At 54.3% G+C, this 22,123-nt stretch overlaps 2 protein-coding genes across 2 annotated transcripts; both read left to right on the forward strand.

Annotated features, from left to right (window-relative positions):
- Window positions 1-37: 37 nt before the first annotated feature.
- Window positions 38-4,990, forward strand: LOC103883343 (late histone H2B.L4). Its single transcript, XM_021936428.2, has 2 exons — window positions 38-1,183; window positions 3,569-4,990. Exons 1-2 carry the CDS (start codon window positions 965-967, stop codon window positions 3,803-3,805), a joined length of 456 nt encoding a protein of 151 aa, XP_021792120.2. The 5' UTR covers window positions 38-964; the 3' UTR covers window positions 3,806-4,990.
- A 1,123-nt stretch (window positions 4,991-6,113) lies between these two features.
- Window positions 6,114-20,847, forward strand: IQCA1L (IQ motif containing with AAA domain 1 like). The gene is made up of 19 exons (XM_031664954.1): window positions 6,114-6,216; window positions 6,825-7,152; window positions 8,129-8,248; window positions 8,546-8,731; window positions 11,179-11,250; window positions 12,634-13,118; window positions 13,866-13,911; window positions 14,404-14,529; window positions 14,683-14,758; window positions 15,184-15,290; window positions 16,072-16,155; window positions 16,246-16,301; window positions 17,124-17,206; window positions 17,356-17,463; window positions 18,230-18,429; window positions 18,892-18,978; window positions 19,268-19,445; window positions 19,845-20,083; window positions 20,629-20,847. Exons 1-19 carry the CDS (start codon window positions 6,206-6,208, stop codon window positions 20,734-20,736), a joined length of 2,700 nt encoding a protein of 899 aa, XP_031520814.1. The 5' UTR covers window positions 6,114-6,205; the 3' UTR covers window positions 20,737-20,847.
- The last annotated feature ends 1,276 nt before the right edge of the window (window positions 20,848-22,123 follow it).

The raw sequence follows: 22,123 nt of genomic DNA on the forward strand, positions 1-22,123 counted from the left end.
AGTTGATTGAGGGGTTGCTCGCGTTAACACAGCCAGCAGGTGATGCTGGTGTTTGGAACCCTTCCCCCGCCTCTTGATTTGAAACATCCTCTTTTTGCCCATGCCCCAATATGTTTCATATTGCTCCAGGTTTCTTTAATCATAGCATTCAAGGGCCTGAAATATTTGTTCCCCCATAGGCGCTAAGTGAGACAATTGACTTTCTCCATTTTGCAATGGCCTTTTCTTTACTGCTAACTCCCAAGACCCCCATGTCTGCTTTTCTGGTGAGCACCTATTGTTTTTCTGCTTCTCTCCGCCTCCAGTGGTCTTCCTCACTGTCAGCCTCCTCACCACCTGGGGGGCTTCTGCTCTCTGCATCTAGTCCAGGCTCAGGCATTTTGCTCATCTTCTGCCTTCAGTCCTAGCCTCGTTACACTCTGCTCACACTGATTCCACTCTACCTTTCACACCATTTCTTTCTCTCATTCTTCCCAATTAACGAATACATCCTACAAAGATACATCCTACAATGCCTACAAAGGCACATCCCATTTGTGCCAATAAGCGGCCTGTAGCTACTCAAGCCCTCCTCACCATAGGTACCACCACTTTTAGCCCCTTCACCCTTCTCTGGTGGTTTGATGTGAACCAGTCTTGTCTCTTCAGCTCCACTGGGGCCCAGTGGGGGAGGGAACCTGCATTCCTTCTGGAGTCCCCAGCTCTCTGAGCTGTGCTGGCACCTGTGTGCTCCGTGATTACAGGCTGGTGGGCTGGAGTTGGCCTGAACTTTTAACAAGTGCGTAAATACACTGGGAGATGGTTGGGTGGGGGAGGGGACCTGGTGAAGCGTTTCTTAATTCGGAGGGATTACTTTCGGGAGAGGAAGGAACAATTAGTCTCTTTTCAAGGTTAGCCCAGAGCATGTTCTGGATTGCGATTGAGTCACGCCCCTTACCTCCCACCCCCCCACTCTCCCAGGTGCATGTCCCCAGCCACACCTGGTGGGGCAGCTGACTTGATAAAAAGTAGCTCCGAGGGGGTGGGCGGGGGCTATTCGAGGAGCAGGAGGATGAGCGCTGAGTATGGACAGCGGCAGCAGCCCGGGGGCCGTGGGGGTCGCAGTTCTGGGAACAAAAAGTCCAAAAAGCGCTGTCGGCGCAAGGAATCCTACTCCATGTATATCTACAAGGTGCTGAAGCAGGTGAGTGCAGAGCAAGGATGTGTGTGTGGGATGCCCTTGCAAAGCGCCTTGAAAGGGAACTGGCTGGAAGCGGGGACCCTGAGGTTAGTGTTGGCATTGGGGCAAGTGGCTCAGGCAGGCTGGGCCCCTCTTGAGGTGGCGGGACCTGATTTCCAAGGTCTCTACCTCTCAGGATCTTCGGCACCGGTGATGGGAGACAGTGTGCTCCCTGCCACGCTCCAGAAGTTTACGGGAATGATGATGAGATAATATGATTAGGTGGGACATAATTTTTTTTTTTTTTTTTTGAGACGGAATCTCGCTCTGTCGCCCAGGCTGGAGTGCAGTGGCACGATCTCAGCTCACTGCAACCTCCACCTCCCGGGTTCACGCCATTCTCCTGCCTCAGCCTCCCGAGTAGCTGGGACTACAGGCGCCTGCCACCACGCCCGGCTAATTTTTTGTATTTTTAGTAGAGACGGGGTTTCGTCGTGTTAGCCAGGATGGTCTTGACCTCCTGACCTTGTGATCCACCTGCCTTGGCCTCCCAAAGTGTTGGGATTACAGGCGTGAGCCACCGCACCCGGCCCAGGTGGGACATAATTAAAAGACAAGAGGACCACACTTTCTGTGCCAGGCTGAAGGTGATCAGGTGCCAAACACATTATGATACGAAGTGTGTTGGTGGTGACTGAGGAGAGGAGTGTTCAGGGTGAACTGGAGTCTTGGGGAAGGTCTTCTGGACAAGTGGCACTCAGTTCTTTGAGGGGCTTAGGGTTTGTCCACGTTACAGACAAAAGAGCTTGAGGCCCCTAAAGGCTCCATGGCATTCCTGCATCATGTGGCCTGACAGTGGCAGTGTCCCAGCTCCCCTGGCTTTGGGCAAGCCTCTAGCATCCTTCCTGTGTGTCCCTCTCCCCGACACACTGGGGCTGCAGGTGCCCTATATTCATGCATGAAAAGCCACTTGGAACACTGACAATCAGTTTGTCTGGAGGATCCAAAGCCACTGCTCAGCAGGGCCAAGGCCAGGAGGAAGCGGGCGTAGCCATGTGTTGCCCACCCTGGGTCTCCAACCTGCTTGAAACTCTTACCCCTCTGTTAGGGCAGGCCCCAGAGGTAATGCCTGTCTCCAGTCCAAATCCCATTAGCAGTTTTAGTGAATTGACAACCTGGGTGCCTGGGAATGCTCTTGTAGGGTTGGGGGTGAGTGGGTCCAGCACTGATACGGGTTGGCTGAAGAGATGCACCAGAGGACAGACTCCGGTGCCCTGAAGAAAGTAGGGTAGGAGTGGGCATCACTGAGTCCTGTGTCTTAGTCTGACTGTGAGGGGCACAAATTGCAACTGATGGGTGAGACCAGGCCTGGACCCACAGAGGAGAGTGCTGCTGAGGGATAACCCCTCGACCTCCCGATGTGGGTGAGAGCCCTAAGGAGAATGGGGTGTGCTGACAGCAGAGGGGGTTTGGGCAGAACCAGCCTTGTGCCAGGCACAGATTTGCTGTTGGCAGTCGAGATCAGAGGTGGCAGGGAGGGTGGGTGGGACAGAGCCTGTTGGTTCTAGTGCTGTCTCCATCTCTGACTCCATGTAGGTTGTGGGACAGTCACTTCTCTCCCACTTCACATCTGACCAGGTCTACCTACTCACATTTCAGGACTGCTGTCAGGTCCCATTGCTTTACTAGAGATCACTTAGTTCAAAAGCTTGTGTGACAGAAGAGGAAACTGAGGCCCAGAGAAAAGGGCCATATTTGAGGTCGTAGCAATTCATAATACAGCCACAGAACAGGACTCCTCCCTCCTGGTTCGGGGCTGCCACTGTCACATGCACATGTCCACTGGTTATGTGCTCCACCAAGTTACGTGCACAAACCTTTTGACCCCACAGTCCCACCTCTGGAAATAACCTTCCCTATGCTCACACAAGATTCAAAGATGGACATTTACCATAGCACCATCTAATGGCAAAAACAACAAAAAACACCCCAAACCCAAACCCAAACCCGGAATGTTCATGAAGAGAGGAATGGTGATAGGAAGTATGATACATCCATACCATGGAACATTATGCAAATGCATCAATGAAACCAGCAAGATGCATGTGTAACTGGTTCCATTTGTTAAATATAGATTCTTGTGCATGATCATACAAGGAACTTAATCATGTTACCTCTTGCAGTTGAAAACTTCTTTTAAAAAACTTGGATATACCATAGTAGTACAAAGAAAACACAAATCCCTATTTCCATGACTGTTGGCCTCTGGGAAGGGGCTGGTGAGGAGCCTCCCTGCCTTCTGCCTCTGGCTTCCTAGAACCCCAGCTCAGGGGTGAGGCTTGCAGTGTAGGCAGGACCCCCCCTCCCCCAGCCCCTTCCATTAAGCGAGTGGTGCTGCCCTCTCTCCAGGTGCACCCTGACATCGGCATCTCTGCCAAGGCCATGAGCATCATGAACTCGTTTGTAAACGATGTGTTTGAGCGACTGGCATGTGAGGCTGCCCGGCTGGCCCAGTACTCGGGCCGGACCACCCTGACATCCCGAGAAGTCCAGACAGCCGTGCGTCTGCTGCTGCCTGGGGAGCTGGCCAAGCACGCTGTGTCCGAGGGCACCAAGGCTGTCACCAAGTACACCAGCTCCAAGTGACCTAGGGTCTGACAAAAATAAAGGCTGAACTGTTTCTGTGCACTGTGGTGATTTGAAAGAAGGGTGTGTGAGGCCAGGGTGTGGTCTGAAGCAAGGGTGTCCTCACTTTGAGGCTACCACAGGTGGAGCAGCACTTCTTCAGATGTCTTAGAAACTGCTTTCTAGGTGTATCCCGTGAGCAACGTGTGATAGCTTTGTAAACATGTGAATGTTCTATTTGGTAGTGAGCTGAAATAGGACCTGGGACTGGACTAGCATCTGGATTTACTGCCAGCTGATTCCCTCTCTGGGCCTGAAATTCCTCCTGTGTGGTCCTCTTTCAGGCTGTGGCTTCCCCATGTCATTTCCCACCAACTGTCATTGCGTCCTAGACGACAGACACTATTGTTTGAAGGGGCCGCACGGATCTATTCAAGATAAAAAACTGAAGGCCCAGACCAGCTTCTAAATAACCTGCTGAGATCAGTATGATTTTTCAGTTTCCCCTTTATTTCAGTACAAATCAGTGGGGATGTTTTTGAAACTCCTAACTTTCCCAATTTTATTTGGAAAAATTTGAAACCCACAGAAAAACTGCAAGAAGTACCACGGCCACTCCTATGTCCTTACCTAGATTTACTGCTCACCACTTAACCACTGCTTTTCCTGTCTCATGCAGCCTCTGCTTATCTTGTGGGCACATGACCCATAAATCCTCTTCCAAGTTTGGACAGGATGAAGGGGTGGGATTTAGACAAACCTCCAATCCTTCTTTGTTCCCTTTGTAATTGGACAGACCTAGCTTGTGGTCGCTTTCATCTCCATGTATTGAAAAGGCATCGCCTTATAGTGATAGCTGGCGTTCAGCGGCAGCTACCTAGGTCACGTGTATTTTCTCATACCTCAAGCCTCACCTCAAGGCTCTGTGAGCTGAGGACTAATGATCCTCATTTACATCCACAGCTAGCAAGGGGCAGGCCCAGGAGATCTGGCTCCGAAGTTTCACTCCTGCCCACTCTGCCCTGCGTTCATACCTTGCCCTGCCAGGCATGACCTGGGCCAGCAGGAGCCAAAGCAGCTGGAAGCTTGTTAGAAAGGCAAGCTCTTGGGTACCCCCTCAGATCTGGAGCAGAACCTGTTTATCTATCTATCTATCTATTTTTGAGACAGTTTCACTCTGTTGCCCAGGCTGGAGTGCAGTGGTGCCATCTCCGTTCACTGCAACCTCTCCCCATCCCAGGTTCAAGTTTTTCTCCTGCCTCAGCCTCCTGAATAGCTGGGATTACAGGCATGTGCCACCATGCCTGGCTAATTTTTACATTTTTAGTAGAGATGGGGTTTCACCATGTTGACCAGGCTGGTCTTGAACTCCCAACCTCAGGAGATCCACCTGCCCTGGCCTCCCAAAGTGCCGGTATTACAGGCATGAGCCACTGTGCCCAGCCCGGAATCTGAATTGTAATGAGACCCTCAGGTAGCTTGTAGGCACCTTCGAGTTAAGAGTCCTCCTATTTGCTTCTCTTTGCTGCTGTCTCCCTTCTATCCCTTTCCCTGGCCCTGTTCCTCGTAGATTTACTTATTCATAAGTCTCGACATGACACTGAGCTAAAAAGCTCACCCCAGCTGACAGCCTCAGGCTGCTAGTGGTATAATATTTTGTCTTTTTGGAAAAATTGTCTCCTGAACTTGTAGCAGTGATGGGAGGCAGTACCCACAGGTGACCAAGTGAGCCCCAAGCATGCAGAACAGCATCCACTATGCTTTCTAGCATGATCCTTCACGTGGGTCTGGCTCATGGGAATGGTGTGAACTCTTGGCAGGCCCCAAGGAGGCAAGCATGGTTATGCTCACTTTCACCCAAGGGGGCAACTGGGCCTTCAGGGCCTTCTGATTCCAAATCAGTGCTTTTCCCCTCCACCACACGGGCCTCTCCGTGCCATCATCCAGAGAGTGGAGGGCTGTGGGGCTCAGGAGGCTTGGGTGGACAGAGGGAACAGGCCGCTCCGAGTGAGAAGCTGCGGTGATGCCTTGTTGGGGGGTAATGTCTTTAGGACAGATGTATTCAGAGTGCCAAAGCTTTTAGGAGACTTCAAATAGAGATTTATTTCACTTGTTCCTTATAAGAAAAATGGCCAAAGTTGGACAACATGTTCTGCCCTAAGCTTCCAAAGCTTGCTCTGTGGGAGCCTGAAGCCACCCACCCACAGTCCCTTCAGTGTGCTGTTTCCAGGATGTCCTCCGAGATAATGTGCCCATTCTGCGCCACCAGTCCCCTCTCCTCAGCCCTAGAACACTGGCACAATGGGTCAGAACTCTTAAAACCAGGCTGTTCTGCCCTGTGGCCCTGGGAGTCAGGGAACCACAGAGGTTCTGTGAATTCCACCACCAGCAAACAAGGGGCAGCGTGGAGGAGTGGGCACAATGTCTGAGGGGTGAGTGAGGGGCTGGAGTGGGGCTCCCAGGGCAGAGAGAGCAAAGGTCAGAGCACCTCCTTGGTCCTGAGAGGCTGGGGCAGAGTGGCAGTTTGGGCGCTGGGTCGCTCCAGCTGCTGCTGCTGCCCTGGCAGCTTTCACGGTGGAAACTTCCCTCCGACAGTTAATTCCAGAAGCAGGGCTCTGCTCTGAGGAAGGGACCCTCCTCCACATTCATCCCTCACCCCCACTTCCCACCCACCAGCCCAGATCACTGCAGCATCCGTGGGCTGCCCTACACCTGGCGGGCCCCACTGCCCCTGACTCCCGAAGACCCCTTCCTTACCGGAGCCTCAAGCCTGGGCCGGCTTTCCCCCAACCCCCTAAAGGTCATGCCCATTCTCTCTGCTAATCCTACAGCGGAGCCCAATCCCACACTCTCCCTAAGACCAGGTCAGTGTCTACTCATTGCCCTGCGGGCTCCTTACCTCATTGAAGTCCATTTCGGAGCCATGAGTGGTATCACACCTTCTGGTACCCTAAGCCCACACTCCTCAAAAGGCCAGGAGGCTCCATCTCCCCACTCCTCCGCGGCTCAGAGCACGCGGCGCCCGCCACCCTCTCTCCAGAGCTTACCAGCGCCTCTGGGAGTCCTCCCACGTGACCCTGCAGGAGCTGCTGGACCAAGAGCAGCCTCTGCTCGAACCTGTGCCCGACCGGGAGCGGCAGTCCTTCCAGTACAGGCTCGCGTCGCTCTACCTGCACTACCTGGGGCTGCTGCGCCGCTTCAACACCGTCTATGACCAGATGGTGCAGCCGCAGAAGCGGCGGCTGCTGCGGCGCCTGCTGGACGGCGTGGCGGGCCGCGTGCTGGAGCTCAAGGACGAGCTGGTGCGCGCCGACCTCTGTGAAAACCCCTGCCTGGACCGCGTGCTGCAGGATCTCAAGCTCACCCCGGTACGTGTGCGCAGCCACGAAGCCACGCCCCCAGCCAGCTGGCAGTAGGGGAGAGGCGGGGTGGGACCCGCCTTGACCACCTGGGACACAGAGCCATGCCCCGGCCAGCTTGGAGTCGGGTGGGGTAGGGATGGGGCCGACCACCCCCTGCCTATATCCCTGGTGTTGGGACACCTGCTAGGGAAGGAAGGAGGGCAGAGAAGATCAGAGGATGGAGTTTGGCCTTGTGGGAAGGGCTTCAGGAAGCTTGGCGGTGGGGGTTGTGCATGGAGGTACTTAGGGGTTGGATGGAGTCAGGATGAGGTCCCCTGCATGACTGGGAAGACCCACAAACCGCAGGGAATTGGTGAAGAGAGTCCTCTAGAATCTCCTCAAAGTGTGGTCCCTGGACCAGCTGCGTTGACATCACAAATGAGAAACTCTGTATCCTTAACCCGCTAAATCTGCACCTGCATTTTATCAAGACCCTCCCGTGATCTGTGTGCACGGGCAAGTTCTAGAAGGCTGTTCTAGAACACAGAGCTTCTGCAGGGCCTCCAGTCAGGCTCAGGGTTCAGTAACTGCTTCATATCCAAGACTATCTCAAAGTTTCCCCAACCAGCTGCAGCAGTGCGCTTGGTGGGGCGGGCGGCCATGGGAAAGATTCCCCAGGCCCTGCCATTCTGATGTAGTAGTCTGGGGAGGACCTAGGAATCTGCATTTAAGAGCTTCCCAGTTGATTATGATGCACAACCAGGTTTGAGACCACTGCCACCTACCACTATCCTCCAGAATTCAACTCCAGTCAGAGGATGGGGGCAGAAGAAGAGAGGAATGACTTTTGGGGGCATCTGCCCCATTTAAGTTTCCCACCTCAGGACTCTAAAATGGAGGAAAACAGTGCTGGGGGTGTATAAGCCCCTGAAAATGGTAATGGATTGGCCAGATGGCTCAGACTTTTGATTCCTGACCCTCCTCCCCCAACATTGCTCCAAAGGCTGACCTGGAGGTTCCAATCCCCAAATACTTCCTGTTGGAGCAGTCTACTGCTGTGCGGGAGCGACGGCTGATACTGGCCGAGATCCTGTCCAGACTGGAGCCAGAGTCCTCCCAGAAGGTAAACAAGGTGACACCTTCCCGGACTCTTCCATACCCCTTCTCCTGAAAGCCTCCAGAATGCAGAGAGGCCCTTCCCTGCCCTCTACGAGAGTGCCCTTTAGGTAATCCCTGGCCTCCTTCAAGGCTATTCTTGTGCTCATGGTAACCCTCCAATGCCAAGACAAGACTTGGGCTCCCAGATACTCTGGGAGGATGGTGCCCTGGTGTACCCTTTGATGGCCAGTCTCCCAGCAGTCCACCCTGGATGTAAACTCTCCTTCATGTGCTTCTGCTCTTTTGCCCCTGCTCTGGCCAGAGCTTTATAGGAATGCACCGGACTGAGGCCATAATTCTAGTGCAAAAGGCAGAGCGGGCCAGGCAAGGCCGGCTTCGAGCCACCTTCATGCGAGAGATTCGAAGAGATGAGGAGCAGGATCGGAGGATTCGGGAGGACGGATGGCACAAGTTCAGTCAGTGCCAAGCAGCTATCACCATACAGAAGGTAACCCTAGGTGCCCAGGAGGAGGGCCAGGGTAGAGTTACCTCATTCAGGAAGCCTGCTGGGCTCAGAAATTGATCACAGGAGTGCAGGCGCTTGGATTCTGTAGCCCCACAACTATTTATTTATTTATTTATTTATTTATTTATTTATTTATTTATTTTTGAGATGGAGTCTCGCTCTGTTGCCCAGGCTGGAATGCAGTGGCATGATCTCAGCTCACTGCAACCTCTGTCTCCTGGGTTCAAGCGATTCTTCTGCTTCGGCCTCCTGAGTAGCCAGGACTACAGTCCTCCGACAATATACCCAGCTAATTTTTGTATTTTTAGTAGAGATGGGTTTCACCATGTTGGCCAGGCCGCTCTCGAACTCCTGACTTCAAGTGATCTACCCACCTCAGCCTCCCAAAGTGCTGGGATTACAGGCATGAGCCACCATGCCCAGTCCCCACAACTAGATTCTAAACCAGTGAGTACTTTAATCAGTCAGCAAGCATATATCTTACTTGTTTATTATTTAATCTACATCTCTATTTTCAAAAGGGTTTGCAGTAGGATACCTTAAAAGTCCCAGAAACAGAAGGATCATTAAAATTAGAGAAGAAAACTCCATAATAGAGTAGCAGAACAGAATAGATGATCACTCCAGAAACTCTTACGACTGTTGAAAATGAGCCACTAAAATGTATCCTGCTGAGGCTGGAGTATTGCTTGAGCCCTGAGCAATGTAGCAAGACCCCATCTCTTAAAACAAGAAAGGATCCTGAGCCTCCTGGAAACTAAGAGGGAAACTTGATCATGATGAATTAATTTGATAACTGATGTGATCTGAGCATCCCCAAACTCTGTGCCTTCCGGGTCACCTTTTAATATGGAAATAACATAATTTCCATAATTTTATCTCCTGTCCCACCTCACTGCAGAAAGCCCTTCTCTGCCTTAAGTTTCCCCGAGCATTCTTACCATCCTGGTTGTCACACCTCTCCTTTGCTCTGGACAGCCACTCTGCACCTCTCTGGGTCAGCCTCTGCTGTCTGCCTTGGTGTGTGAACATGGCCTCTCCCACCATTCCTTAAAATGCTGCTAACACACGCCGACTCCTGGTGGTAGTGGTTAACAGCTTGACCAGAGACTGGAGGAGCCCCGGCAAAATTTCAGTGCAGGAACAGACCACTTTCTGTTCATGCAGGTGTCGCTGCCCCTAAGGCCACCGGCCCTGCTCTGTCACAGAAGCCTCTTGCCACCTTTTCTTTCCAGGAAGTGTTGACCTGGGGTGGGCCTCTTTCTCTCTCAAATCAATCTCCCCCTCCTTCCTCTCTCTCTCAAATCCCAATACCTCAAAAACCTCTGCCTCCTAGCCCACTAGAGAAAACTTAGAACTTCCCACCGAAAGACGAAAGCAGGCAACCATCTAGCAAACAATAGTGATTCTATGAAGATATATCATCTGCAAATGGGATAGATTCGTGTGTTAGTAATCAGTACACTGAGCAGGTCGGTCTGAGGCAGGATGACTGTGTCAATGTCTGAGAAGGAGGTTCTCGACAGCAGGGCTCACTAAGGCAAAGAAGTCAAGAAGGGGGATAGACCCCAAAGATGGAGTCCTACTTCCCCTGTAGACCAAAGCTGGTCATTTTGTGCCTGTTGCCAGACATCAAGAGTACAGAAATATTGCATGCTGGTCTTAGAGTCATCCAGAGCACTGAGAAAAGCAAAAAACGTATGAAGGACCCAGTCATGGCGGGCCTGGCCTGTGGGGGTCACAGGAGTGGGAGGACAAAGCCCAGATGAGAAGTGCAGGAAGCAGCCCCAGCTCCTGGAGGGGCCGAGAGGCAGATGGAAAGCCCTGGCTGGCCCAGGCCCTGGCTCTGCCCTCCTCTGCCCAGCGTCCCCACCCTCTGGTCCCACTAGCACTCAGTGATCCTGGAGTCTGAAAGTGGCTGGGCCTGGGAGAAAGAGCACGGGTCCAGCTCTGCACAGATGGCGTCTTGGGCCTGAGAGAGGTCATGTCCAGTCTCTGGCCTCAGTTCCCTTGGGTCAAAAATGGAGGATTAACTGAGGAGCTCCACAATCCCTACAGCGCCAGTGTCTATGTGCCTGGGTGGAGTCAGATATTTATTCCAGCTGCTCTGGGGATTCTGAGGAGTGGGTGTAGGGAATGTGTAGGGTGCTTGAGCTCTGATCTGTCCCTCAAAAGAGATAGCAGATTAGGGTGGTGAGGGAAAGGAAGAAATCCCTGGGGGGCCCTGGGGCCAGTTGGCTTGAGTGCCCACCTGAAACTACCCTGTTCTAGGCTGTTCCTGCTCAGTGTGCACCTGAGCAGACTTCCCCAAGGCTCCTCCCCGCCCTACCCGAAATCTCTAGTGTGACCCTCTCGGACCCTCTCTGAGAGACAGGCTGCTGCAGGGTGGACAGTGTGTGTCCCCTGTGTCTCCTACATCCCTCCACCAGGTATGGAAAGGCTACCTGCAGAGGAAACGCACTCAGCAGGACCGGCGGACAGAGATGGAGTTCATTGGCATGGTGAGCTCAACCTGCCCACCATGGTGGGGCCTGGAACACAGGGCTGGCCAGGGCAGGGCCCCTACCCAGAGCACAGTCTTCTTCCAGCCCCACTTTGCCCACGGTGCTCTCCACTCAGGCCGGGTGGAGAGCCTGGAAGAGAAAGAGGCAGAAGGACAGGAAAGCCCCCAGGCCATATCCCTTCATACCCTTCTTCCTGTAGAGATCTGGCCCCTGGCAGCAGCTCACCTGTGAGGCCAGGAGGGGTATTGTGTAGAGCATCCTGGACCCCACATTCCCACCCCCAGCTGGAAGGAGGGGCTACAGGGGTGGGCCCCCAGAGGGAAGAGGCCACAAAGCCAGCAGGGGCACCCACACCGCCCCCCCAAGCCTCTGGTAGCCACAGGGACACACCAGGGACTGTGTTGGGGTAGGGACACACTCCCCAAACCAGGCCTTTCTAGGCCATGTGCCTGTGTGCATACATGTGTGCCTGGCCAAAGTGAGTAGGCCTGGCTCCTTGAATCTGTCTATCCCCTGTTCTCTGTCCTCTCACCCAGCTGATCTCCACTGACTTAGGAAAGGCAGGCCGAGACTGGAGGGGTGGCGGGAGCATGCTCCCTGAGGGAAGGGCTTTGTCCTGGGCAGATCCTGTGGAGGCCTGGCTGCCAGAAGGAGCTGGGGAGGGGGCTGGGCTGGGGATTGGAGGGACGGGAGGGAAGGGAGCCTTCCCAGGTCTGGTGACATCTTGGCAGGCTGGGAGGCTACCACTGGAGGCTTGGGGCTTTGGGAGGAAGGAGGGGCCAGGGGCTGCTGTGTGGGAGTGGAGGTCAGAGACTGGTTGAGGGGCCAGAGGGCTGGACCCCCAGGAGATGAGAGCAGGCTGAAAGAGGCAGGGTTGGCTTCAGCAGGGAGGGGTCCATGCACAGCAGTGGGTGAGGAATGAGCCTGGCCGCCCGGGCCTATCAACAGTGTGAGCTCAGCGTTTTCAGTAATTGTCTCTGCGCAGAGTGATATTTAAAATACATTTGGGAGCCAATGAGGCGGGAAAGTGGCTGCAAAAGCGGCTGCCAACTCGGCCGCGGGGCGGGGGTGCAGGCGGGGGCTGGGGCTGGAGGCTCCAGGGGAGGGTGTGCTGGGGAAATCGGGTAGGGGCCAGCCCGGATGCATCTAGCAAACTCATTATTAGAGTAATTTACACAGACGAATTCGGCTCCAAATACAGTTTCTTCCAATGCAGGCATGCCCGTTGTTCCGTGTGGGGGTGTGTGCGAGGCCTTGCGTGAGCGTCGTGTTGGAGAAGGAGCGGGTACAAGCGTGTGTGCCTGAGGCTGGGGGCTACATCCAGACTGGATGCTGGTTCCTCCCACTCCTGAGCCCCTCAACCTCTCTTCCACTCCCCAGCTCCCCTCACCCAACCAGGTAGAGCACCTGAGCATCATCTCCCAGGCCTGCCTCTGGGAGGATGTCCGGAGGCTCCGCCAGGTAGAGAAGGAGGAGGAATTCCGGGCGGCAATGGTGAAGGCCCATGATTCTCTGGCAGAGACAGAGGGGCCTGACATGAAGGAGAAGATGAAGGAGCAAATCCGACAGTGGTTTATCGAGTGCCAGTCAGTGTCCTCAGCTGACCCTACCCTTATCCTTCATTCCCTTCACTCAGGGTCCCTCAGGGCTGCTCCTGCTCCATCCCCCACATGGGTTCTGCCTTCTAGTCCAGATTGGCCCTTTTCTCCTCTACCCCCAGGTCCCCAACACACTGCTGACCCTGTTGGTTTCAACAACCTTGGGCCCCCAGTGTACAGGACCATCTCCACACCTGACTTCCCATTTCCACAAGGGAGAGAAAGTGCCAGAATAGGGTGGGGAAAGCACCCATGGATGCCCCCTGAGTGATCTGTCCTCTTGTTTGTAACAATCCATTCCTCCCCTGTCTCCCTCTGTCTCCCCTGGTCCTTTACTTTTCTCTGCCATTCTCCATCCATCCACCCACCCTTTTATCCACCTCTCCATCTACCTATCCATCCATCTGTCATCCATCCATCCACTCACCCTTCTACCCAGCTCACTCTCTATCTATCTATCTATCTATCTATCTATATCTATCTATCTATCTATCTATCCATCCATCCATCAACCCACCCAATTCTTTCTACCTACCCTTCAGATTTCCCTATCCATCCATCCACCCATTCACCCATTCTCCATCACTATCTATCCTTCCATCTGTCAATCTGCTGATCGATCGACATTTTGATGATGCCGATACCGATTTATTTGTGATGCTGATGATGACCGGGACGCGGGATGATGCCGATCGACGAGAAACGATCTATGATTGATGGCTGATGCCGGATTTTCGACGATCGATCGACGACGACGATCGGCGGATGATTGCGCATTTAATTTTTGTCGACGCGACGACGATCTACCGACGCACATTTTTCGACGACGACGAGGATGACGATTTATTTATTTACTTTTTACGACGCCGATACGATCGACGATGGTTCACCACGACGCGATTTACGCGAGTTTATTGACGATCGATCGATCGATCGATCGACGACGACGCTGTTCAATCATCTTTATGTTCACGAAGGATCTTGAATGCACGACTCTGATTTCATCCCATGCCTTTCAGGTGGATCCTACTCAATCTTTGCAGACAAAACTCCAGAACAGGTACCCTGTTGGAGGTGAGGCAGACGGTTTTTTGTGGCAGGTGGAGTCTGAGGCTACAGAGAGTAGTGAGTGGGGTGGAGTAGGGGGTCAGCCTCAATGGAGGCAGAGGTGGCTGGGGGAAATGCAGGTAGCTAGAAAGACGGCATGGGGAAGAGGAGCAAGGAGCAGCTGCGGCTGGAGCAGGCATTGTGACTGGGAAAGGAAGGATGTCTGGGTAGACTGCAGTGGCTCCAGATCCCAGGGCCAGGAGAGAACAGTGGCTCTGACCAGAACGCTCCTTCTTGGGCACTCTTTCTCCCTGGACCCCAGTGGAGTCTCTGCATGCTCAGCTGTCCCGACCCCATCAGTTACTCTAGGCTAGGGAATCCTTGGTTCACCCCAGTCGCAGGCCCTGGGCCTGAGAGATCTCCAGCTCTCTTCTGTAAAATCCAGGGCTCTCTTTTGTAAAATCCCCTTGATCTTCTCTGAAATGTCTTGTGTCATTGGTCACAGGTGAGAATGGAACTGGAAATGCAGGTCCAAGAGAACAAAAAAAAGGAACAAGAGAAGAGAAAGGAAAAAGGAAAGGATGAAAAGAAGAAGAAGAAGAAAGGAAAGGAAGAAAAGTCCAAGAAGGGGGTAAGATACCTCCCAAATGCATGGCGTGAGGGACAGGGAGGAGCAAGGTGTGGGGGAACTCATGGTAGGAAGATGGGTTCAGGTAAGGTTAGGGCCAGAGTCTGTGCTAGGTAGAGGTGATGAAGTCAAGGTCAAAGGATGTTTATATTCTAGGAAGTGGACGCGGTGCTGCAAGTGTTGCCATCCAAATGTATCCCTATGATCAGTGCCGGGCATGAGGAATACTTAAGTAAGAGGGGAGACGGCTGGAGAAGAGTGTCTGTGCTTTGTGGGACCTGGGGCCCTGGGTCCTGGAGAAAGTGGGCATCTGCCACATGGACCATGAAGTGGCAGTGTGGGTGTGTAGGCAAAGGGGACAATACCAAATGAGGAGAGGGAGGTATGGTGTGATTCTTTGGGTGGGGGCGTTACAGGTTTGGGTCTGAATCCTGTGGCCACAGGCCTTGGGGTCAAGTCTATCTGCCATCTGGGTAGAAACAATGCCAGGCTGGTGGGTGGGGACCGGGTAACCAGCCAGGGCCTGGCTCCTGACCTGTGTGCACACATGTGTCTGTGTATGCACGTATGTGTGCATGTGCTTGTGCACATGTGCATGCATGTGTGTATACACCCGGGACTCTGACCTTCACACATCCATCCACTCTCTGCGGTCAGGTACATGGAAGAACCGGTGTGAGAGCATACACCCCAGTCAGAATTATGACTCCGAGACCCTCCGGGAGGAGAAGAGAAAGGAGGTGGAGCTGGAGATCCGGATACAGGTGTGAGCGCGGGGTCAGGGCTTCCCTGCAGGCCACTACCCTGCACCCTCCCCCATGACCCACACTTCCATCCAGATTCAGGTTCCTCCCCAACCATTTCTCTGCATCTCTCTTGTTCTGAACACCCAACCCCAGTCCCCAGCTCATCCTCTGTAGACTTTGCTGCCTCCATGCATGGTCCTAGCTCCACCTGCTGCCCACATCAGTTCCCACCTTCCTCTGCCTCCCCCTGGTCTCGCTTTCTCCCAGGGCTGATGCAGCAGGGATGTGGAGGGTATGAGAGGGACTTGGAGCCAGGGTGTCCACACCCCACCACCATCCTCAGGAACCCTCTGACGACGTGTCCCACCCATGCTGTGGGCTTCAGGAGTGTTCAATCATGTGGTCTTTCACGAAACCCATGAGGAAAATACCATGGTTTTCCTGATGGTACACATGGGAAACTGAGGCTAAGCAGTTATGCAACCGTTTAGGTCACAGAGACCTCAGTGGGGGGATGTTGGGCTTGAATTCCATCTGGGGGCTTCTCCGCACGTTGAAGGCTGAGAGCAGGGCTCCTGGGAGAACAGGAAGAGGATTAGGACTGGGTGTGAACAGGTGCTGGGAGGGAGGGAGGAACGCAGAGAAATGTGTGGGAAGGGCTGTCCCTGCTGCCTTCATCAGGCTCACTGGGTTCTTCTGTAAGGCTCCTCCCCTCCTTCCCATCCCTGCCTGCCTGCTCCTCTCCCACCTGTCCTCCCAGCCTCAGGCCACCCGGCCATACCTCAGCTGTCTCCCCTAGGTGGATGAGCTGATGCGTCAGGAGCTGAGGAACCTCCGTCTGGTTGTGGACAAGGAGGAAGAAAGACCCTTGAAGGCTCCAAAGGCAAGATGACGGGCTGGGACTGGGCAGGGGAGGGCACACAGTGGAGGCAAGGAACAGGGCACAATGACCTATGCGCTTGTTTCCAACCAGAAAACACCTGGGAAGAAAACTGGGAAAAAGAAGGAAAAAGATCTGACCCCAAACAGGTAGCACAGCCTGTCATGCCCACTTTGCATGGTGGTGGTGGTGGAGCAAGTCCCAGTCCAGGACAGGTCCTGACTCTGCTGCTGTGAGACCTTGGGAAAGTCGCTTTCCCTCTCTGACTCCCTGACCTTGTTCACCAAGTACCTGCCCTGCCAAACTCACATGATAACTGTGGGGATCAAGCAAAGGCACAAGAAAGGGCTCTGTACATGAAATGCAGAGCGAGATCTCAATGGAGTTTATAATCAGGTCATTGCTCTCCACTTCCAGATCCTCCCTCCAACCTTTGCCTTAACCGCCTCTGTCTCTGCCAAAGCCATTTCCCCCTGGACTTCCCACTCTGGGGCATTCAGGGACTCGTCAGTGGTCCCTTCCTGTTGATTTATCTGGTAAAGAGAGCACACAAGCACCTTGACGTCAGCTGCTTGAATTTAATGGCTGTCTCTCCCAGGAGCACTCACGTCTTAAATGTAGTTTCTAAGAAGAGGGCAATGCTTAATTCAAATGACTGGATTTCTAATGGTGGATCTTTGGCCAGGGGGCAGACTGATGAGTGTCACAGAGGCCCCTGTCCCCCTCACACCGCTCTTACAGAGCACCCACTGCGGGAGGCTTGCCTCCTAGGACAGTGATTTGGTGCCATACCTGATTCTGCCTGTTTGCAGGCACTGTAGATATTTTTGAGCACAGAATGCTGGGCAGGAGAACCACTGATCCCCTGTCTTCATGACAACAGCCCCCCATCTCTGCCTCCATTTCCCTGTGTTCTCACTTGCTAACATCCCTTGTGGTGGTGGGGGTCTTCCTGTGCCATCCTCTGCCAGGTCTGTGGAGTCTCTGTATGAAGAGCTTGTTATTTCTGGACTTCTAAGGAAGAGTGAGTCAGTAGCATTGAAAGACTACGTAGGTGAGACCCCTCCCAGAATGCCTGCTCCCAGTCTGTGGCCAGGTGCCAAGGCTCCCCTATCCCCCATCAGCACCGCCTTGCCTGTGGCTGGTTGCCTGATTGCCACTCGGAGAGGGTGCCTCTCACTCAGTGGCTGCCTATCGCCACAGGTGACTTCCTCTATCTTGGATCTGCTCTGAGTTTGGCAAAGAAGTTGCCCATGCCATCCCTGTTTGACATACGACAGAATGTGGCTTTGTATGCAGTCCTTCGGCTTGGTGAGAGGCCCTGGGGGTGTGAGGAGCCAGCTCTGGGCAGGCAACCCTTGGGGTGAGGGCTGGGGTCAGGGTAGGGTGGCTGAGGCGAGCATGTCCAGCCTGAGCCTCCAAGCCCCAGGGCCCTGCCCAGGCCCTGCTGGAGGTCACACTCAGATTGGGCCACCCCAGAAATCAGGTGGGCCCTTGACCTGCTGAACAGCCCACATTGCCAGCCCCTTACTCAATCCCAAGGGACAACCCAGCGTCTGTCCCGCTGCCAGAAGACCACCAGCCCTACACCCCCGGAGCTGAAGAGCTTTCTGAAGTGGTTTACTCTGTGCCTGCCTTTTTTTTTTTTTTTTTTTTTTTGAGATAGAGTCTCACTCTGTTGCCCAGGCTGGAGTGCAGTGGCACAATCTCAGCTCATGGCAACCTCCGCCTCCCGTGTCCCATACCTTTCAATTCCACCACTCATAATCCAGGAGTGGAAGCAGAGGAAGGGAAAACAGAAAGGGCATTAGTCAGGGTAGCAGGCTCCCTCCCAGTCCCATGTACAGCTCCTCATACTGGAGACTCCTAAGCCATTCAAACTCTCCTGCTGCCACTCCCGGCTCCCAGGCCTAGGGGACCAGGCGATCTGGTGGTATTGGGGAAGGTAGTATGCCCCATGATCTGCACCTCCTCTCCCAGCCCCAGGCCCTTGGCCTGACCTTACACAGAGTCATCTCCAGCCCTGACTCCTGCTGCTGACCTGACACCTGGCTCTGGCCCATTTCCTTGCTCTCAGGCTCCTCGGATATCCATGCCATGGCCCCGCTCATCCGCTCCATCCTCCTGGTGGGCCCCTCTGGCATGGGGAAGAAGATGCTGGTCAAAGCAGTGTGCACAGAAACTGGCGCCAACCTGTTCGACCTGTCACCGGGCAACCTGCTGGGCAAATATCCTGGCAGGAATGGGGCACAGATGATGGTGCATATAGTCTTTAAGGTCCGGAGCCCCCAGCTTTTGGCATTTGTGGTTCTCAGACCTGTGGCAACAAAGGAGGGTGGGCTTTGAGATCGTGTCACCCATCAGCCTACTGGGTATGATTTCAGGTGCTGAACTGGTGAGGTCTCCCTACCAACCCGGGCTAGGAGCTTGGGTTCCCCCTGCAGCCCCTGTGGTGGGGGAATGAAGGGAAAGGGGAGGATATAGAGCAACTTCTTTTCATGGTGGGATGAGGCTGAATATGCAGCCCCCCATGGGGGGCAGTGACTCAGTTTACCCTGAGGTGTGAGGTGTGTGCAGCAGCAGGCTGGGAGGTGGGACTGGCAGGTGTGGGGAGTGGAGACTGGGCTCCAAGGTCAGCCCCTGCTCAATGCCAGCCTTCATCCTGGCTTCTGACCAGCAGGGACATGACCCTTCTCCAGAGACATCTAATGTCTGATTTCTACTCTTCAACTCATCCAGGTAGCCCGACTCCTACAGCCCTCTGTGATTTGGATTGGAAATGCTGAGAAGAATTTCTATAAGAGGATCCCCAAAGAAGACAGGGAGGTGAGGGAGCGTGGACGTGAAGGTCATGTGGGCAGGTGGCGTGAGCTGGGGCTGGGCTGGAAGGCCTAGGCTTGTTCAAGTCACTCCAAACCCCACCCACTGGGGCCTTGCACATGCCCCTCTACTCCTCACACCTAGTTTCCTTGTCTCAAAGCAGGATGGGCAGCCTCCTCATCCTGCTAGGGCTGAGGTGAGGCTGAGGGTGGGGTGGGCTCTGAGAACTTGGGAGCCCCGTACACTGGGCCACCATCCCCCAGCCCCACCACTCCTCCCTCTTCCCCTGGAGCAGATGGACCCAAAGCGGATAAAGAAGGACCTCACCAAGGCCTTGCGGCTGCTGACTCCTGGAGACCGTGTGATGCTGATTGGGACAACCTCCCAGCCGCAGCTGGCTGATATTCGGGGGCTGTGCCGGGTCTACGAGCGGATCCTCTTCATGCCCCGGCCTGACTACGCGTCCCGCTATGGTGAAGCCTGGGGACATGGGGTTGGCTGCCCCTACCAAAGCCTGCCCACCTCCTGCCCCATACCCCACTGCTGCTGCGAGCCCTCACCCCCACAGCCAGATCTTCTGGAAGGGCTGCTGGACAAGCAGCCCAGTAGCCTGGGTCCTGGCTTCGGCTCTGTGGACACAAGCAGGTGGTTTATGTCCTCCGAGGCTCTGCTTGCTCGGGTTGAGTTGGGAGGATGACCCTTGCCTAGCTTGAGATCCGGTACTTTCCCTGGGGAAGGGGAGCTGATGGACATGGAGCTGCTCCCCGGAGCACAAAGCTCCTTCCAGATCCAGGTGGGGGCTGCTCAGGCCTTGTTGCCCCTGCCTGGTGCCCACTGCCCCTCCAAGCCCCATGTCCTCCGCATGCCTGCAGTGCTCTGGAAGCGTATGATAGAGGCCCGGGGCGTCCAGCCAACCCAGCACTTGGACATCAGTGCCCTAGCCAAGGTCTCCGATGGCTACACGCCAGGTCACATTCTCCAAGCCATCCAATCGGTGCTGAGTGAGCGGCGGTTCCTGCAACTGTCCAAGCGGCCCCTGGTGGCCTCTGAGTTCCTGGGACAACTGGCGAAGCTGGATCCAGTATACAGGGAGGAGGAGGAGTCCCTGAAGGTGAGGTGGCAGGGCCAGGGGCTGTGGGTAAGCAGCGCCCTTGGGGAGTCAGCCCCCTGAAGCACACCTCGGACCCCTCCCTCTGCTCCCACAAATTACCAGAAGACAATCGGTGGAAACATGTGTGGAGCTCAGCTGGGAAGGGAGCAGAAAATCACCAGGAAATGCATTCGGGGCCATCCCACTTGGTTTCCCTGAGGGTGGGAGCTTGCAAGGACCACTGAGGTATCAGGAGCCCTTTGTGAGTTCTGGTAACAGCTGCCACCCACCTTTCCCACCCCAGACTCAGTGCACCTGCCAAGGATGGCCTTGGGAGCACAGCAGAGAGGGCTGCAGGTGTGGAGGGAAGAGGGCTTGCCCCCTAAGAATGGCTGACATCATACCGGAAGGATTTGGTGGGGAGCAAGGGAAACCCCAGCCCTAAAAGGACCCCCGAACCCAGGGGAAGAGGAGAAGAGGCTGCTGAGGAAACAATCTGTAAAAAGGGGAGGGGTGAGGTCAGGATGGGTCCCAGGGCCTTACCACTCCTGTGCCCACCAACCCAGGACTGGTACTTCAAGACCCCACTGGGCAAGAAGAGCATGAAACACAGGATGGACCAGTTGGAGGCTGAGGAGGCCAAGCTGGCCAAGGAGAAGAAGAAAAGAAAGTGATGGCTAAGGCTTGTGGGTACCTGAGATTAGTGGCGTGGGACAGGGCAGTGGCCCAAGGGTAAAGGGATGGGGCAGAGGCATAAACGCCCAGATGACTTGGGGACAAACTCTTCTTGTCCATCCATGTCTGTGTCTTCCCACCCCTCCCTCTGTGTCCCCACCTGTGCCTGGCCCTGTCTAGCCCCCACCTCTCTCCTGGGCCCTGGCCCTTGCCAGCTCACTGCCGCCTCCCTGCTCTGGCTCCCAGATCCCTGTCCTCAGCCCCCACTTCCAGGTCTTCATCTCCTTGTCATTGTCCTATCCTGGCTCCCTGACTCTCTTCCTCCTTGAGGCATTTAAGGGAGAAAAAATAGGAAGAGGAGAGAGGGAAAGAGGAGAGAGGGGAGAAGGAAGGTCTGCAGTCAGAAAAAGCACAGGTCTGGAAGTTAACTGTCTCTGGTTCTAAACCCACTTGGCGCTAACTGCCTGTGTGACCTGAAGAGTGCTTTCCCGTCTCTGGGCCTCAGTTTCCTTACTTATAAAGCAAGGAGAGATTGGACCAGGAATTTCTAAGGTCCCTTTTACCCTAGAGTTTGACTGTTCTAGCAAAAGTGGCTGGGAAGTCAGGGCAGGGAGGGTGCTTGGGCAGTAGTGGGGGCAGGATGGGAAGCAGGGCTCAGCAAGGCTGTGGGGAGGTGGTGGGGCTTTGTGACCAAGGCAAGGGCTGCTGGTAGACCCAATGCTGCAGTGGACATGGGAGTGCAGCATTGGATCGACCCAATTTCTCTGAGTATTCTTCATCTCTTTCCTAAAGACCCCTCCCCTGGCACTCTGCCTGCCCCAGCTCTGCACTGCATCCTCTGACCACAGCCTAGGGCTCAATGGGATAGGGCCTCCTGCTCCTAGGGTGGGAGTCCATCTGTGGGTTTCCCCTTGCTGGGGAGGGAACAGCTCAGGGGAGGATGGGGTCAGAGAACTTAGGGAGCAGGGGCAACAATACCACCAAGGGCTGGGGAGCCCCGGAGTGTTCTCTTGGAAGAGGCAGACCCGTGGACCATGTACACAGTGTGTGGATGAAGGCCAAGGTGTGTCCACAGGTAGTAAGAGAAAACGAGAGAGCTGAAACTATAAAACCCCTAGAAGAAAACATAGGGGAAATCTCCATGATGTTGGTCTGGGCAGAGATTTCTTGGATATGAACCCAAAAGCACAGACAGTGAAAGCAAAAATAGACAAATGGGATTGTACCAAACTAAAAGGTCCCTGCACAGCAAAGGAAATGACAGAGTGAAGAGACAATCCACAGACTGGGAAAAAATATGTGCAAATCAAACATTGGATAAGGGGCGAATATCCAAAATGCACAAGGAACTCAAACTACTAAATAAAAACAACAACAACAAAAAAC

This window comes from Papio anubis, chromosome 4 (genome assembly GCF_008728515.1).
Source record: "Papio anubis isolate 15944 chromosome 4, Panubis1.0, whole genome shotgun sequence".
Classification (NCBI taxonomy): Eukaryota; Metazoa; Chordata; class Mammalia; order Primates; family Cercopithecidae; genus Papio; species Papio anubis.

Bases quoted from the DNA above. Each gene is read 5' to 3' on its own strand.
- IQCA1L (XM_031664954.1), top strand. The intron at 13,119-13,865 runs GTGATCTGTCCT...CATCCCATGCCT, and splicing joins CACCCATGGATGCCCCCTGA to TTCAGGTGGATCCTACTCAA. The intron at 13,912-14,403 runs GTACCCTGTTGG...CATTGGTCACAG, and splicing joins CAGACAAAACTCCAGAACAG to GTGAGAATGGAACTGGAAAT.
- LOC103883343 (XM_021936428.2), top strand. From the start codon at position 965: ATGTCCCCAGCCACACCTGGTGGGGCAGCTGACTTGATAAAAAGTAGC. The intron at 1,184-3,568 runs GTGAGTGCAGAG...CCCTCTCTCCAG, and splicing joins TCTACAAGGTGCTGAAGCAG to GTGCACCCTGACATCGGCAT.